General features: G+C 48.2%; 1 protein-coding gene across 7 annotated transcripts in view; it reads right to left on the reverse strand.

Moving 5' to 3' along the window:
• Positions 1-17,528, reverse strand: part of LOC146180427 (DNA-binding protein RFX2-like) — a 158,142-nt gene that overhangs the window by 50,287 nt on the left and 90,327 nt on the right. For all 7 annotated transcript variants that reach the window (XM_084576024.1, XM_084576022.1, XM_084576020.1 and 4 more), the window contains one exon: positions 16,154-16,302. In XM_084576024.1, the coding sequence (XP_084432150.1) occupies positions 16,154-16,302 (149 nt within the window). The remainder of the gene's footprint in view (positions 1-16,153; positions 16,303-17,528) is intronic.

Genomic DNA, 17,528 nt, shown 5'->3' on the forward strand with positions numbered 1-17,528 from the left:
AATCGAACTTTCGTCTCGCGCCCAATTCCCCATGGAGTCCTACCTTGCCTACATTCAAGACGTGCTCACGTTGTGTTGCAAGGCGAACAGCTCCATGCCGGAAAGTGAAAAGGTAGGGCATATCCTCAAGGGTATCGCAGATGACGCGTTGAACATGCTCTTCTGCACATATTGCTCTACCGTCGACTCGGTGCTTCAAGTCTGCCGAAAATTTGAGCAGGCGTCTCGTACATCGCTTTGAGCACCTTCCAAACACGGCGGCTACATAATCCTGCGATGACCTGGCCCCTTTGCAACAGCCTTCTCATCCGACAAACATGACTCGGATCATCAGGCAAGAACTCGAGGCCTCAGCTCCTGCATTACTCACGTCGCCACTGCCCGACACCGTGGCCATGATACAGGCCGTTGTCCGCCAGCCCCGTGCCGCCCCCTTCACCATCGCATCCTGTTCCTCTAGTGGCTACCTTAGTTGCAATCCCCCCTCGTCGCTACCTTAGTTGCAATTATGCACAGTGGGGCACCTCAGACGACGGGCCAATTTGTTTCATTTGTTGTCGCGCCGGCCACACTTCGTGTTATTGCCGTAGCCATACCTTCCCCACTCCTCGCTCCTATTACAACGCTGACCGCCGGTACTACTATGAACCTTGATGCTTTCCTGCACAACCTGAGGAGCTCCATCCCGCATATGATGGACCCAGACACTTTCCTCCTCTACCAGATGAGCCTCGTGCCAAAGCCGTCCCAAGTGTCCGTTGCTCCAGCCGATCTCAGTCTCCACGGCCTCGTCACTCCCGTTCACCGGTACCTCGTCGCAGCTCCTCCCAATCATACGCCAGCACCTACTCAGGAAACTAGTGAATGCAGCGCCCGGGAGTGACGCTGCATTATCAACCCGGACTACCAACTCTGTACTGACCCACGCACCGAGATGTAATCTAATTTATTTATTTGCAATACTGCCAGTCTCTAGTTAAGACCATAGCAGGTGGGCATTACATTCACAATATCGACAAAATGATGATGACATGAATTAAAGCAGCTCTACAAAAATACAGTAATTAGGCAATTCTTAAAGCACAAAAAACTGAAAATGTGTTATCAAATTCGCACAAACAGCTCACAAATAAAGAACACATACAAGTTCAAAAACGAAACAGTGGGATAACAGGCTGTCGACTGCGTTAAACAAGCGAGCGAAAAAAGAAAGCGAAATTTGTAACCGAATAATGTCAGCTCACACCGTGGCCTGTAGTTTGGAACAAAAACTTGAAAATGAATCAGCGTTAGTAACAGATGAGTGCAGGCAATTCCATTCGCTTGTTGCCAACGGAAAGAAAGAATGCATCACTGTGACATGAAAATTCGGTTAGCGTGAACGCGTGATGGTTTCTTAACTCTCGCTTATGTGATAATGAAACATACTTTGATAAGTCGATGTTAAAGGTGTTATGTAGTAGCTTATATAAGAATTTTAATCGCGCCAACTTTGCTCTTGCTGATAGCGTTTCGAGCCCGGATATTACAGCTAGTTCGGTTGGTGAATCTGTTCGCTTGTATTTGTTATGAATGAATCATAGTGCTTTACGCTGTATTCTTTCAAGCCTCGAAATGTTAGTAGGAGACTGGGGAAACCAAACGGTGTTAGCATATTCTAGTACTGGTCTAATAAAAGCCTTATAAGCTAAAGGTTTAGGGGCTAGGCGAATACATCTTCTAAGAAAAAATAACTTGCGCAATGCTGTAACAGTGATGTTACTAATGTGTTCGTTCCATCTAAGATCTGAAGTCAGTATGACACCTAAATATTTGTGCTTGTTTACAAAGGTAAGTGGAATGTCATTCATTTTATACACGAAATTAGAAGGCTGTTTTTTCCTGGTTACTGCCATTGCTACGGATTTCTTTGTGTTGATTGACATCTGCCAGTTTTTGCACCATTCAGCAATTTTTTCTAATGACCTGTTAAGAATGACATGATCTTCGTGGCTTCTTATTTCTCTGTATATTATGCAGTCGTCAGCAAAGAGTTTCATCTTACAATTAATATTGGCAGTAATATCGTTAATAAAGATAAGAAATAACAGAGGTCCCAGAACAGAGCCTTGAGGAACTCCGGATGTAACTGCTACCAATCTGGATTGCACGTGGTGGTAGAATACGAATTGTGACCATTGATGCAAAAAGTCCTCTATCCAAGCCAATATTTCGCTATCACCTATGAAGCCTCGCAACTTTGAGATTAGTTTCTAATGACACACGCAGTCAAATGCTTTAGCGAAATCAAGTAATATAATGTCAGTTTGGCTGCAGTTATCAATATTTAAAGCAAGGTTGTGAACAACTTTCGTTAATTGAGTAATGGTAGATAGGCAGCGGCGAAACCCATGCTGATGACGTGATAATAAGTTAAAGTATTCTAAGAACTCTGTTAGGTGTTTAGAAATTATATGTTCCAACAATTTACACGCAGTGCTAGTCAGTGATATTGGCCTAAAATTCGATACTAAAGAAGTACTGCCTGATTTATGAATTGGTAACACCTTGGCTATTTTCCAGTCATCTGGCAGTTTGCAGGTACTAAGGGATTTACGGTAGATGAGACCTAGAAACTTGCTGCATGGTTCGGCGTATCGTTTTAAAAAGGCGTTTGGAATTTCATCGGGACCGGTTGCTTTCTTATCATCCAGGCCAAGAAGAAGATTAAAAATTCCGGCGTCGGTAATGACAAGAGGATCAATTTTTGGAACATCATATACTTCTGTAACGGGTATAGAGCAGTTATCGACTGTAAACACTGAGCGAAAGAAATCTTATGCGCATTTGCCACTTTAACCCTCTCCCCGACTGGTAGATGAGAGGCATCGCTTTTATCCCCGCCAAAATGTTGCCAGAACCGTTGCGGGTTATTGGTGAGGAAATCTGGAAGTGTAACCTGGAAGTAGTGTTGCTTGGCTTTTTGTTTAAAGTCTGAAATAACATTTGTTAGCTTAGTTTTTTTAAGAGCTGTTGTTCCTTTCGATTTAATGTTTCGTCGAAGCCTCTTAACACGACGTTTTGCTTGAATGACCTCCCGAGTAATCCAGAGATTTTTTGTTGCAGGCCTTTTTGTTAACAGGGGGACAAAATGAGATATGCAGTGAGTTACACTCTTTTTAAACATGAGCCAAAGAGCGTTGATATCGGTATCTATACTAAAGGAAAATGCAGAAGAGGAGTTAAGTTCGTGTTCTAGCTAGGTAAGGATGCTTGCATCGTCAGCTCTGTTAAACTTCGGTATTATTGTTAAAGCAGTTCGAGGTATGTCAGTAATTCCCAGGGGTAGAATACAGTTTCTGCTCTTATTGACACTGGCGCAACACATTTCTGTTCTTAGTTCCACACTCCGTCGACGCCTGAAGAAAATTCTCACACCCGCTACCTCATTTACCGTTTGCGTTGCTGATGGCAGCATAGCTACTGTGATTGGTATGTGTACTGCAAGAATTAGCAATGCCGACCGCCACATCCCTGTGTTATTTACAATCCTCACCAGTTACCCTCAAGACGTTATATTAGGTCTCAACTTTTTAACTGCACACTCCGCTCTCATTGATTGTTCTTCTGGACTGCTTCATCTAGACCTGCCACTCTGTCCCGACAAACAAGCTCCTCCAACTTCAACGCTCCGTCTCCGCTACGCTTACTCACCGGCCATCAGAAACCGCTGTGTATGTGCTCATGTCGCCTTTTCCCTCCGTTCCTGATGGCCACTATGTTGTTTGCCTCATAACCGATGTGACTCTGCAGCGTAAAATCGCTCTCCCTTACAATATCGTGCACGCAGCAAACAACCACACTTCTGGTCTTGAACTTCAGTTTTTTTGTGCAAGTGCTTCCTCTCACCAAATTGGCCCATTGTCTGACTTTAATGTATCTGCTCTTTTACCTGACCCTACTGCAGAAGAGCCGCCACGACCTGCACTGTCCTCACCTCTAGAGGCTTGCATATCAGGAATGGTTGCTCCCGACTTGCGTCATGATCGTGCTAAAGCACTTACGAGCTTTCCGACTTTGTACAGTGATATTTTTTATTTTGGTGATCGCCCCTTGGGTCAAACGTCCATAGTTACTCATCGCATCGATAATGAAGACGCCAGCCAAATTCACAGGAAACCTTACCGAGTGGCCATTTCTGAACGTCACGTCGTACAAGATGAAGTAGACAGGATTAGAACCTTCGGGCAGCCCCTGTCATGCTTGTTAAAAAGAAGGACAATACCTGGAGCTTCTGCGTTGATTACCGGCACCTGAATAAGGTTACAAAGAAGGATGTTTACCCCATGCCCAGGATAGATGATGCCCTCGACTGCTTTCACGGTGCCAGCTATTTCTCTTCGATTGATCTTTGTTCTGGTTATTGGAAGATCGCAGTTGACGAACGGGACCGAGAGAAGACCGCCTTCGTAACTCCCGATGGCCTCTACCAATTTAACGTTATGCCTTTTGGCCTGTGTAATGCGCCCGCATTAAAAAGGTGTTAGGCAAGGAGACACAATCTCCCCAGTACTATTCACAGCTTGCTTAGAGGAAGTATTCAGAGACTTGGAAAGGGAGCAGTTTTGAATAAGGGTAGATGGAGAATACCACAGTAATCTGCAATTTGCTGATGACATTGCCTTGATAAGCAACTCGGGGGATGAATTGCAAATAATGATTGATGACCTAGACAGGAAAAGTAGAAAGGTAGGCTTGAAAATCAATATGCAGAAGACTAATGGCGATTTCCACTGGTTGCTACGGAGCACGTTTTCTTGCTCCGGAACGACGATTTCGATTTCCACTGGTCGACCAAGATAGGTTGCGTGTATTCTGCTGGTCGTTTGGGGCAGCTCGGGACGCTCCAGCTCGGTCCGCCGACCGAAGTCGGATCTCGCCGGAATCCTAGTCGCTGACGCGGTCACTTCCGGATGCTGGGCGTCACCGTTTTTTGTGCGAATATGTCGAAGTGCGTCTATCGAAAAACGCCTGCAGCGTTAAAAAATGAGAAAGCAAGTTGTTGAGGGCCGCACTCCTGCCTATTTATCAACCGCAAACATTTTGGCGCTGGGATGTGGCTACAACTTTCGAAACCGGCTCAGCTTTACTTCTGCCGCACGCTCTACATGTTCCGCTGGTCGACCAAGGCTGATTCGGTCTGTAGCACTTTAGGTCGGCTCGGGCGCCTAGCTCCGATCGACCAGTGGAAATCGCCTTAAGGTAATGTGGTAATGTTCAACAGCCTCGGGAAGGAACAGCAGTTTACATTAGGTAGCGAAGTACTGGAAGTAGTAGGCGATTATGTCTACTTAGGACAGGTAGTAACCGCAGATCCGGACCATGAAAAGGAAATAATAAGAAGAATAAGATTGGGATGGAGCGCATTTGGCAAGCACTCGCAGATTATGACTAGCAGCTTACCGGTATCGCTCAAGAGGAAAGTGTTGCATCTTAAGCCGCGTTCAGACTACGTGCGCATCCGTCGTAAGTATCGTATTTATCGCAGTGCGCATAGTGGCTGGAACTCCCGTTTACGTAGCTTGCGACCGCGCATGTTCACACTGGGCCGTTCGGTAAGATGCGTTCTTTACGACCGGCCAATCAGCGCTCTCAACATGGCGCCGGTTAGCAAGCGGCTGATAGCGGAGGTCTGGGCTCTTCAAGCACAAAATGAGATGTGAAAGAAAAGACTGGACACACATAAAATACAAAAAAGAACAATAGGTATATTAACAATTAACCACTCGATTATAAATCCTCTTCGTTTCACACACGCACGTTCGCACACAGTTTTCAAACGTCCGCTCACCGTGCTGACGCACCGCTCACTCCTTCGCACATTTCTTCACGCGCCCGCTCTCATTGTCGACGTACCGCGCACTCCTGCTCGGTGTCCCGTGATCGCACTCTCTCGCACCAAAACAGGCGTACGGTCCGCCTGCATCCCTGCTTGCGATTTTACCAGTGCCCCGGAGCGATCTTGGAGACAGGCCGGGGCGGTGACTCAAAGGCCGTACTACTGACTCCAAACAATGAGCCGGGGCGCGCGGCAGACTCGGAAACGTCCGCGGAACCTCGTCCCCCCTCAGAAAATGCTGTTTTCTTTTTCTCTTTTACGGTGAGCTTCTTTCAAACTTCGACGAGTCCGCACCAGCTCCGTTCTGCGGCCCGACCGCAACGTCTCCCCGCATCGGCCTTTCGCTGCAGGCCAACTGTTTCCTCACTTGTCAACGGAGCCGATGGGCTGCGGGAATGCACGGGGTTGAAGCGGGCATCCCCCGCCTCCATAACCTCACTTTTCTAAACTAGAGGAAACATTTGCTTGTTGAGAGCTTGCTCGCGCATGAAAAAACGGATTGATAAACCACTTACTACTTTGACTCAGCGCACTGGCAATTTGCAGCCAGGCATCGTTTTGCACTTCTCTCTGTGCGATTTCAGCTACTCGTAGTAGAGACAGTATAGAGCCGGCCTCTGCCGAACTTTTTTTACGAGAGGCTGATAATTCCACAGCGAAGATTCCGCACTGCACATGATCAAGCTGCGGACAGACACAATCACCGACACAGACACAATCACCGACAAAACACCAATAACACCGGCGAGCCGAGACACTGCAGCAGAGTAGGAGCGTTGGATGATGTCGCCTACTAGTGGTTTGCGCGCGAAATCTGAAAGGACCGGAAGCCCCGTGACCGGAAAGGGAAAACCGAAACGGCTGTGCGCATTGGTCGCGCGTAACAGACGTATCTGTAATAGTCGTAAAAGTCGCGGGTCCTCCAACATTTACGCCCACGCTGGCTGCGTACGTTGCGCATTTTACGCTCAATACGACAGCAGTCTGAACAGACACGTTACGTTTTTTGCGCTTACGCTTACGATCCTTACGAACGATACGTGCGTTGCGCACGTAGTCTGAACGCGGCTTTACCTGTACTCTCCTACGGGGCTGAAACGTGGAGGCTAACCAAGAGAGTTCTACTTAAGTTGAGGACAACCCAGAGGGCTATGGAACGAAAAATGGTAGGGGTAACATTAAGAGATAGGAAGCGTGCAGAGTTGGTCAGAGAAATAACTCAAGTTACCGACATTCTAGTGGAAATTAAGAAGAACTGGGTATGGGCAGGACAAGTAGTGCGAAGAGAGGATAACCGATGGTCGCTTAGGGTAACAAACTGGATTCCAAGGGAAGGAAAGCATAGCAGGGGGCGGCAGAAAGTTAGGTGGGCGGATGAGATTAAGAAGTTCGCAGGGGTCAAGTGGATGCAGCTAGCACAGAACCGAGTTAAGTGGAGAAATATGGGAGAGGCCATCGCCCTGCAGTCGCCCTGCAGTGGGTATAGTCAGGCTGATGATGATGATGAATACGCCCGCAACATTCGAGCACATGATGGACTCTCCTTTGCACGGCTTCAAATGTTATGTTATGTTATCTCGATGACATCACAGTTATTACGTTTGGTCGCATATCGCACAGCTGACACCAGTTATTACATGCAGCGCGCGGCCCCTCGGTAGCGTTGGCCTGGCGGCTCCGTGGCTCGGCGGACGGCATCAACAGTCCCAGCAAAGATGAGGCGTCTTCTAACGAAACAACCTTTACTACAACATCATGAAGGAACGGGCAGAGAAGCTGACCCGGAGAGAATACAGACACTCTCACACAGCTGGTGTCTAGCGTCGTGTCAACGGCGCGTAAAAGTAGTCTCTGTCTCAGCAAAGTCGGCCGCTGCTTTTTATAGGCTTGCCAGTTCACAGGGAAAGGGGCAGCCCTCACAGTTCCCTGTGAGAGAGCCCAACACGTTTGGACAAGACGGGATGACTCGATCGCAGGTGGCCCGACCGCATCTCCTCCACCTCTTGCAGACGGGCGAGGGCGACGCACTCTCCCTCGAGCTCTGGGCTTGGCCGGCGTTTGCACACACACGCACGCACGCACACACATTTGGCGCGTGGCAGGATCACGTCGAGACTTGCCTGCGGGAGGAATCGTTGGGCGGCCGATGGACGGCGCCGAAATGGCCGATCCGCTCGCGGTTCTGCCTGTTGCTATGCGGTGGCCGCGTCAGCTGTCCCACTTGTCGGTGGCGAAACGTAACAGACTGCTCCGCCGGGGAAGGGAGATCCCTAAGGGCAGGGGACTGCATCCGCTGTCCGGAAGGATCGGGATGTTGCTGCTAGCCGGGGTCGTCCGACTCTGTTTCTCTTGAGCCAGTCAGCCTGAAGTCCTTGGCAAGTCCGGGTTTCCAAGGCACTCTGCAACTTGTCTTCAGGAGAGATTTCTGACAACCCACAACATCACAACCACGCTAAAAACTCAACCGTTCAGCCAGCAAGCACCGCACAATCTTCACTAAGTCATGCCAGACTATTTCCCGCTTTTTCCCCCATCTGTATTAAAGTGCAGCTCAGCAGCACTTGGAACGCATCCACAAATTTGAAAATTGCGCTTTTAAAAACACCACTTTCAAACAAAGATAATACAATACAATACAATATGTTCAAAATCCTATGTCAGGAAGAAAAACACCAAGAAGTGAAAACTGAGGCTTCTTCTCACGTTATGGGCTCCGACTTAAGCCATCGGCATTACCATGAGATCACCCTTTTCACTAAAGCTTCGGCTGTCCGTTTCACGGAACAACCTTACCTTCCTGTTTCTGTGCAAAGAAACACATGAGCATGAGTCGCTCACTTTTCTAAACAACCTATCTCTTTCCTTACGCTTTGCGCACAAGTCATGCATTTTCTTTGCATGGGCGCATTTGTGCCTTTGGGATAGTCGCTTTCTTTTTCGCGAAAGCTTCAACTTGCTCTATTCTTTCTCGCGCCTGCCTTTCCGCTTTTTTCTACGGCAGCACTGGAACACAGGCTTTCTGCTTTCTTTTCGCAACCGTTTCAGTTTGCTCTCCTTACGATGGCAGCAATCTTTCCCGCTCCTGCCTTTCCGTGCTTTTCGGTGGCAGCACTTGAATACTAGCTTTCTGCTTTCTTTCTGAGCCATCTCTGACAAGCTAGCGGTCAACGTTCTAGTGGTAACCGGAGCTAGTAGGACAACGGGGTCGTCAAAGTGCGGCGCCGCGGCAGCATCGCATGACTCACTTTCAGTCAAATCCGAACAACAACCGCTCATGCCAGCCCTCAACTAGGCATTTCCTTTAGCGGCTCGCCACTCAGTGTGTCGTCTCACTTAGCGCAAACCGGTGCACGATCGAGCTCCTTCGAGAGATGAGGCGTTCGGATTGCATGAGGGCCAAGTGTGCCACGTCCGCGTTCGCACTGGGGTTGCTTTTCTCGTGAATACAACCTAGCGTGGTATAGGGGCACGAACGATTCTGACTCTGCTCCGGTTGCTTGCTGTCGCCTTCGCAAGTCTCGCTCTCTACAGCGGGCGCGCACTCCTTGTTGGTCTGCCCTGGCTGATCACAACCCGCGGGCTGCGCTGTTTCCCTGATCGGCACTTCGTTTTTCTGCGTGCCCTGCTCTACGACACAGCTGATTTCGGAAACCGAAATTTTCTCATCTCTTAGCTCATTTCCATCTCTGCCACGCTCTACACAAGCTTCTGCATTTAACTTGAGAGGCGGTTCAGTTATTGCCAGTTTCCCACTCTCATTTGATGGAATGTATTTCCTACAGCTACTTGGGTCGGCGTGCAGTTCACCTCGCTTAACGGCGTCACTTCGGACTTCTCGCCGATTAAGCCTGTGCTAACCTTCTCAGCTAGTGGCTCGACCAAGGTAACACGATACTTTTCTGTTAGAGGCTCGGTCGGCTCGCTACTGCGGTCACACTGCTCGGCCGTTTCCCCAAGCTGTTTCTCACACTCCGGTGCAAGTTCGATTTGCACCAGAACTTGCGCACTGTCTAGCCATTCGCTTACAGCGGCTTTCAACTGATACGCCAAATCAAAGTATGCCTCGTCACAATGTTTCTCGCTCTCATATCTCTTCCGAAGATCCTGAGGCGTTATCTGATATCGCATTAGCAATGACTCTTTTAGTTCATCGTAATTTTTCAAGCGGTCGCCAACCAAGCGTTTGATTTCTTCCGACGCTTCAGCGGAGAGAAGAGCTACCAACTTCTGTGCCCATCTATCTCGCTCGAAACGTTTACTTCTGCAGACATTCTCAAAGTCTGCCAAATAATCTGCCATATCCTTGGCGATGAGGAACGGTGGTAGACCATCTCGCGGTATTGAACCGTTACACTGCATGGCATTGTTAATGGCATTGCAAAGCTTTTCCGCGCTCATTCCATATGCTGACATCTTTAGCTCTATCAGTTTCATTACGTGGGCAGACCACTTTTCCCTCTCCTCACGACGTTCCCTACGTTCACGTTCCTCTTCCTCGTGACGTTCATCAATGATCTCAAGGCATTCCGAAAGCTCGTCATCTTCAGCTTCCAACGCAAGAATAGCCTTTAACACTTCTGGTTTTCTGAGTTTGTCTGACAAATCCAGACCCAACTCCTTCGCAAGCTCCAGCAATTTCGGTTTGCGCAACGACTTCAAATCCAAATCCATGGCTGTTCCGAGTGCTGCTTTCTCTACTGCCCACTATTGCCTTGCTGCAATTAACCCAGCAACAACGACAACACAATTACCAGCTCTGTTCTCTACTTAACAAAAGCCTGGCAAAACTCAGTAGAAGAAAGTCCCGCACCCACCAAACCTCGCAGCCAAGAATCCAACGCAGTCGTTCCGCTGCAGGCAACCAGTCATCACACAGGGCTCGTTGCACTGCTCCCGGCTTTCCGCTGAGCTGCTTGTTGCACGGGTCACGCCTCGGACATCTCCGCTCTTCCCACCAGATGTTGCACCTCGTTCAGGCCTGGGTCATCTCACCGACCACTGTCACGGCTTGGTCGTCGCCGTTCCTGCACTATCACCAGTTGTTGGACAACGGTATAGCCTGGCTCGTTCCTCTGACCATGGTTACGGCTTCGTCGTCGTCGTTCCTCCGCTGTTCACCAGTTGTTAGACGACGGTATCGCCTGGCTCGTCCCTCCGACCACGGTTACGGCTTGGTCGTCGTCGTCGCACCGCTGCCTACCAGTTATTAGGTTTCAGCTCGCGTGGCTCACACCACCGCTGCCACCAGTTATTACCTTTGGGTCGCGTGCGCCTGAGTATCGCACCGCTGCCACCAGTTATTACGTTTGGGGTAGCGTGCGCCTGAGTATCATACCGCTACCACCAGTTATTACATGAGGCGCGCGGCCCCTAGGTAGCGTTAGCCTGGCGGCTCCGTGGCTCGGCGGACGGCATCAACGGTCCCAGCAAAGATGAGGCATCTTCTAACGAAACAACCTTTACTACAACATCATGAAGGAACGGGCAGAGAAGCTGACCCGGAGAGAATACAGACACTCTCACACAGCTGGTGTCTAGCGTCGTGTTAACGACGCGTCAAAGTAGTCTCTGTCTCAGCGGAGTCGGCCGCTGCTTTTTATAGGCTTGCCAGTTCACAGGGAAAGGGGGAGCCCTCACAGGGAAGAGAGAGCCCAACACGTTTGGATAAGACGGGATGACTCAATCGCAGGTGGCTCGACCGCATCTCCTCCACATCCTGCAGACGGGCGAGAGGGACGCACTCTTCCTCGAGCTCCGGGCTTGGCCGGCGTGTGCACACGCAGGCACGCACACACATTTGGCGCGTGGCAGGATCACGTCGAGACTTGCCCGCGGGAGGAATCGTTGAGCGGCCGATGGACGGCGCCGAAATGGCCGATCCGCTCGCGGTTCTGCCTGTTGCTATGCGGTGGCCGCGTCAGCTGTCCCACTTGTCGGTGGCGAAACGTAACGCTGTATTTTCTTCGACCTTCGAGAGCCATCTTCATCATCTTGATGCCGTTCTTGGAGTCTTCCGAAGAGCTGGCCTTCAGCTGAACTTGAAGTGTAGCTTCGGCCGATGTGAACTCAAGGTGCTCGGACACTTGGTCGATGCCCGTGGCATTCAACCAGACCCCGACAAAATTCGTGCTGTGAGTGCATTTCCTACACCCCACTGTACCAAGGACATCCATAGTTTTCTTGGCCTCTGTTCTTATTTTCGGCGGTTTGTCCCCAACTTTGCAGAGATGGCTCGGCTCGTCCACTCACTATTCTTCTGAAGAACGACGTTCCATTTTGCTGGGGCCAAGACCAAGCTCAAGCCTTTTCTGCACTCATTGCAGCCCTCACCAACACCAACCTGCCCGTCCTAGCACACTTCAACCCCTCAGCCCCAACGGAGGTCCGCACTGATGCCAGTGGTCATGGTATTGGTGCCATTCTCGCCCAGCAGCATATGAATCGCACTCGCGTCATTGCTTATGCCAGTCGCCTCCTTTTTACGGCTGTGCAGAATTATTCGATCACAAAGCGTGAGTGTTTAGCCCTCGTGTGGGCCATTACAAACTTTCATCCTTACTCGTTTGGCCGCCCGTTTTCCGTCATCACCGACCATCACGCCTTATGTTGGCTTTCTACGCTGAAGGACCCTACTGGTCACCTGGGGCGCTGGGCCCTGCGTCTTCAGGAATACACTTTTTCTGTCGTCCATAAGTCCAGCTGGCTGCACATTGATGCCAATTGCCTGTCCCGCAAACTGGTAGACTCACCACCTGAAAGCGAGTGTGACAATGACACTTGTGTGTTGTCCATCTCTGGCCTTTTAAACATTCGCCATGAGCAGCACTTGGATCCCAAGCTTTGCAGCATTATTAACCACCTCAGCACTGATCACCCTGATGCTACCCTTGCTTTGTTTGTGCTCCACAACGGCACCTTATATCGGCGAAATATGCGACCAGATGGCGCCGAGCTTCTGCTCATAGTCCCCGAACACCTGCGTGCCACCGTTCTTCAGCAGCTGCACGACGCGCCCACTGCGGGCCATCTTGGTGTACCTCGTACGTATGATAGCGTCCGCCGGCGCTTCTTTGGCCAGGCCTCTACCGCTCTGCTCGTCCTTACGTGACTTCTTGTGACCGATGTCAATGACAGAAAAAGCCCTCGGTTGTGCCTGCTGAATCCCTGCAGCCGATCGACATCCCAATAGACCCGTTTTCCAGAGTTGACCTTGATCTCCTCGGCCCTTTCCCTCTGTCTGCTTCGAGGAATAGATGGATTGTGGTTGCCACGGACTATAATACGCGCTACTCTGTCACACGAGCAATACTCACCAGCTGTGTAACTGACGTGGCTGCGTTTCTTCTCCATGATGTCATCCTTCTCCAAGGTGCTCCACACCAGCACTGACCGTGGCCAATGCTTTCTTGCTCGAGTAGTCGACGAAATCCTCCGGTACTGCTCCATTAAGCACTATTTCACCACCGCTTACCATCCACAAACGAACGGCCTTACCGAACGCCTCAACCGCACACTCACGGACATGCTGTCAATGTATGTATCGGATGACCACCGTGATTGGGATATTACTTTGCCGTTCGTAATGTTCGCACATAATTCATCCCGTCACGATACAATGGGCTACTCGCCCTTCTATCTTCTCTTCGGTTGTGACCCTTTACTTCCATTTGACACAGTCTTGCCGCCACCGCTAATGCCAGCTCCTATGTTCGTGACGCCACCCGTGTTATTGCTCGCTGCCAGCTAGCTTCCTTCCAAAGCACTCAAAAACGCCGCCACGATTCTTGTCATTGGGATGTCCACTACTCTCCGGGCTCTCTCGTCATGCTCTGGACTCCCACACATCAAGCTGGCCTATGTGAGAAGCTCTTGCCGCGCTACACAGTCACTTCCGTGACATATGAGATCACCCCTGTGCCACAAAAGTCCATTTTGCCACGTACCAATATCGTTCATGTTGCCCGAATGAAGCCATACTACCTCCAACTGTAGCTCCCCAACATTGTATACACCGGGACTGTGCTTTTCACAGCGGGGGTATTGTTACATATATGCCATTGTAGAAGGCAGAGGACGACGATCCACAACAGAGACTGAAGACAAAGTGGTAGCTGCAGTTGGTGTTTAGAGATGCAGGTACATTTGTGCAAGTCGTCAGCTGTTGTGTCTCTTGGACTGACCTTGACACGTATCAATATATATATATAGAGAGATAGTCTTTTGTTGACTTGTGCAGCGAAGCTAGTCATATTTTATGATGCCAGCTCGTAGGGACTGTTCACATGCTCCCTGATCGATGGCAAAATAATATGACAGTGGTCTCAAGAAAAATATTAAATATGTTGCAGGTGCCAATGCTTCATTTTATTTTGAGCTATTTTACGTCGCATACTGTCGAGGACATTGGCAGAGCATATGTATCATTTCCCTTTTTCGAGTATGAACTCAGCAAAAAGCCACGTTTAACAATTTCCCCCTTAAGAAACGATTTGTGCGCCACCACTTGCTCTCTCATTTTCCCTCTTTATTCCTCTCCATCCAAGCACGAATTACTTGAGACTCCCTTCAATGGAGCCAAACTTGCACCAGTGCCAATTGTTTTAAAAATGTGCGATGTTTACTATCGATTGTCATGTATGTTCGCACTTGTGCACACTGTCAAGATAAAAATAATTCTACCTGTGCCTTGCTATTTTACATGCGTGCATTTTTACGAAATATAAGGAACAAGATTTCATTGTTGCTGTAAATAAATGTCTGCGAAAATATATTTTGCAGTGGGTTTTCTGTTTTCACGTTTTTTCTCGTGTGTGCTCAGCTAAATGAGAAAAGTGCCGTTACATCAGATTTGATTCGTAGCTGTGCGTTTGCACTTCTTTCAATTGCACAAAAATCAGCCCTTGAACCACTGCAGAGACCAGCAACACTGTCGATTGTGTCGCAGAATGCGTTTCAGGCTTGCACCTAAGTTGACCAGACATACCCCAAAAGTGGTTGCTCTGTTTGAAGAAATAAAGTTCATTTCTCTCGCTTAGTTCTGCGGTTTTACTTCATTGTTGCGTCTCAAAGCAGCAATAATTGTTTGTGTAGTTTTGCCATGTACCCATATTATATGCATTGATATTGTTCCCTTTATTACGCCACAGTTAGAGTTTCGGTACGCTTGTCGATTTATTTTGTGCACAACATAGTTATACAAAATAAATGCAGGCAGTAATAATTGTGATAGCCTGTTTTGTTTACTTTAACAAGCGTCGGGAAGTCGTATATATTTCACGTAGCCACCGATCTTGAAAGAAATTCAAATAAAATATCTACTGCAGCCAATTGATTTACTAGAGAGTAGGAAGCAAGAACCCATTCGGTTTTATGCATTTCCATTGCCAGCCAGGCGGGAAAAAGAGCAAGAGAGAAAGTATAGGAAACGCTTGCTCAAGTGTTCTTTTTTTTTGACACGGTAGTGCTTTTAACACCACCTTTAATCCGCAAACTTTTAATTTTGTTAATGTTGGGTTTTGGGGAAAGGAAGGCGCAGTATCTGTCTCAGTTCTCGGTGGATGCCTACACTTACAATCACTAGCATGTAGTCGGAGGTACGTATGTATATGTTGTCAGGATTATAATCCATATCCTTCAACTTGTCTAGCAAATGGATACCAAGTGAGAAACAAAATGGTCTGACGCCAACCGGAACACTGCGCAAAGAAAGATTGTGGCACAGTTCTTATACCATAAATTATCACATCTATATAACTGAGTTCGATTAAATGGGTCTATTTTTTTCTTATTTTTTGCTTCCCACTGATTTTCGTGTTAAAACCACGGCAAAGCCAACGCTGGCTTTTCCGTGACACGGAGGCCTTACGTTATTGCGTAAAAAGGTGGATGTTTATGAGATAACTCCACAACGAGCGCCGCGATCGGCCCTTGTAGCCGCGCGTGCCAGTGGCAGGCCAGCATCTGCTCCAGGAGTCGATGCTAGCGCCATGTCGTGGCAACCATCTGCAACGCTGCGGCAACAGCATGAGGCCAAGAGTGCAGTAAGCACCCCTTATTCTTCATAAGCTTTTGATTTTAAATGTAAGCCCTGCAAGACAGATGTTTCGGATGGTGCAATTTCAGACACAAGTCACACTCGACATTTCTGCAGCACAAAGTCAAACGTCCCAGAGTACAACCGTGGAAGAAACACCTCGAAACTCGTACCGCAGTGTTTGTGACCTTACACTAGGCCTGCATGGAGAGACAAGCTAGCTGAGTAAACCCTTCACTCACTAGGGATGGGCCTGAGGACGTCGGGGATGAGCACGTCCACCAGGTTCTGGTAGAACTGGTAGTCGGCCCGCTGCACAAACTTCTGCACGGCCTCACACCGGCACAGCAGCAGCAGCTTGGCCTGGCTCAGCCCCTTCTCCTGCAGATCCCTGCACCATTGGTGGGAGACAAACATTGGCTACCCTGCCAAGAAGCAAGCCTTCTTGTTGTGTCCAAAGAGCATGGGGCTTTGGTTGTTCACGAGATGTCGTGTGGCCACAAACTGTTTTAAGCCATCTCCACCAAGAGAAGGCTGATTACCTTATCTGGAAAAAGCAATAACTATCGAGCCATTGCATATTGCCAAAAGGAAGGCTCCCTATTAAGGTGAAAGCTTTTATTGCCTTATCGTTATCGTCAGCAAGTGTCACACTTTTGCGGCGGCTCTGGTTGGTTGAGACGGGATGGTGTCATGGAGGTCTCGACCAATCCCAAAGCACCAGCACAGTTTGCGTGAATATGTGCCTTATATGGCCATATACTGATCAATGATCAATTACTAATTAATGACTAAGTAGTAAGTACTAATCAGTGACAGTTGCATAATTAATTACTACTCATGGGTACTTTTATTGACTAATTACATGGTACCTAATTGATGACTAATTAATTACTGTTCACTAATTAGCATCAGTTACTAGTTAGTGACAGCATAATAAATAATTATTTACTAATTAATGCTGCAGCCTTACACGGCAATATGACAATTAATAAATTACAAATAAATAATCACTAATTAGTGACATTAGCCTGATTATTAAATTAATTAAAGCCACATACCCAGTGAAATCAACCACACAACAGTAAACGTAGAACAACTGTGGAGATACAAGAAGCATAAATGCACTCACAGAATGTGAAAGAGTAATCACTCGCTTTACTTGTAGCAGCATTCATCGCTACATGCGCAACAGTCGCATTGCAGAATGCAGCACTCAGGCTCTCTCCTTTCATCACTTTAGTCACCAAAGTGTCCTTAAATTTTTTTTTTATCACCATCAAGAGAATAGGTTCAATTCTTAGGTGGTCCAGCAGTCACAACTTCTTTCATGAATTCAGTTACAAGTCGGTGTGTGTGCATCCATGTCCCTTTTCATCTTCCTTGGGCAGTCTGAAGCTACATAAGCCAACTATTTCACGAGTTATACCTCTGTCACACGGGCAATCTGAATGCCCATTGAGTTAATGGCGATTGAAATTTTCGAGAGTCATTTAGATACACCACTGCCACACGGTAAATTTTAATGATCAGTGAATAGTGAGCGTGTGATCCAACAGATGGCGCCACGGATAGCAAAGAGTAAAAATATGCAGTGAAACAAGATAATATGAGGCG

Source organism: Amblyomma maculatum, chromosome 8 (assembly GCF_055883805.1).
Source record: "Amblyomma maculatum isolate TAMU_Amacu chromosome 8, ASM5588380v1, whole genome shotgun sequence".
Taxonomy (NCBI): domain Eukaryota; kingdom Metazoa; phylum Arthropoda; class Arachnida; order Ixodida; family Ixodidae; genus Amblyomma; species Amblyomma maculatum.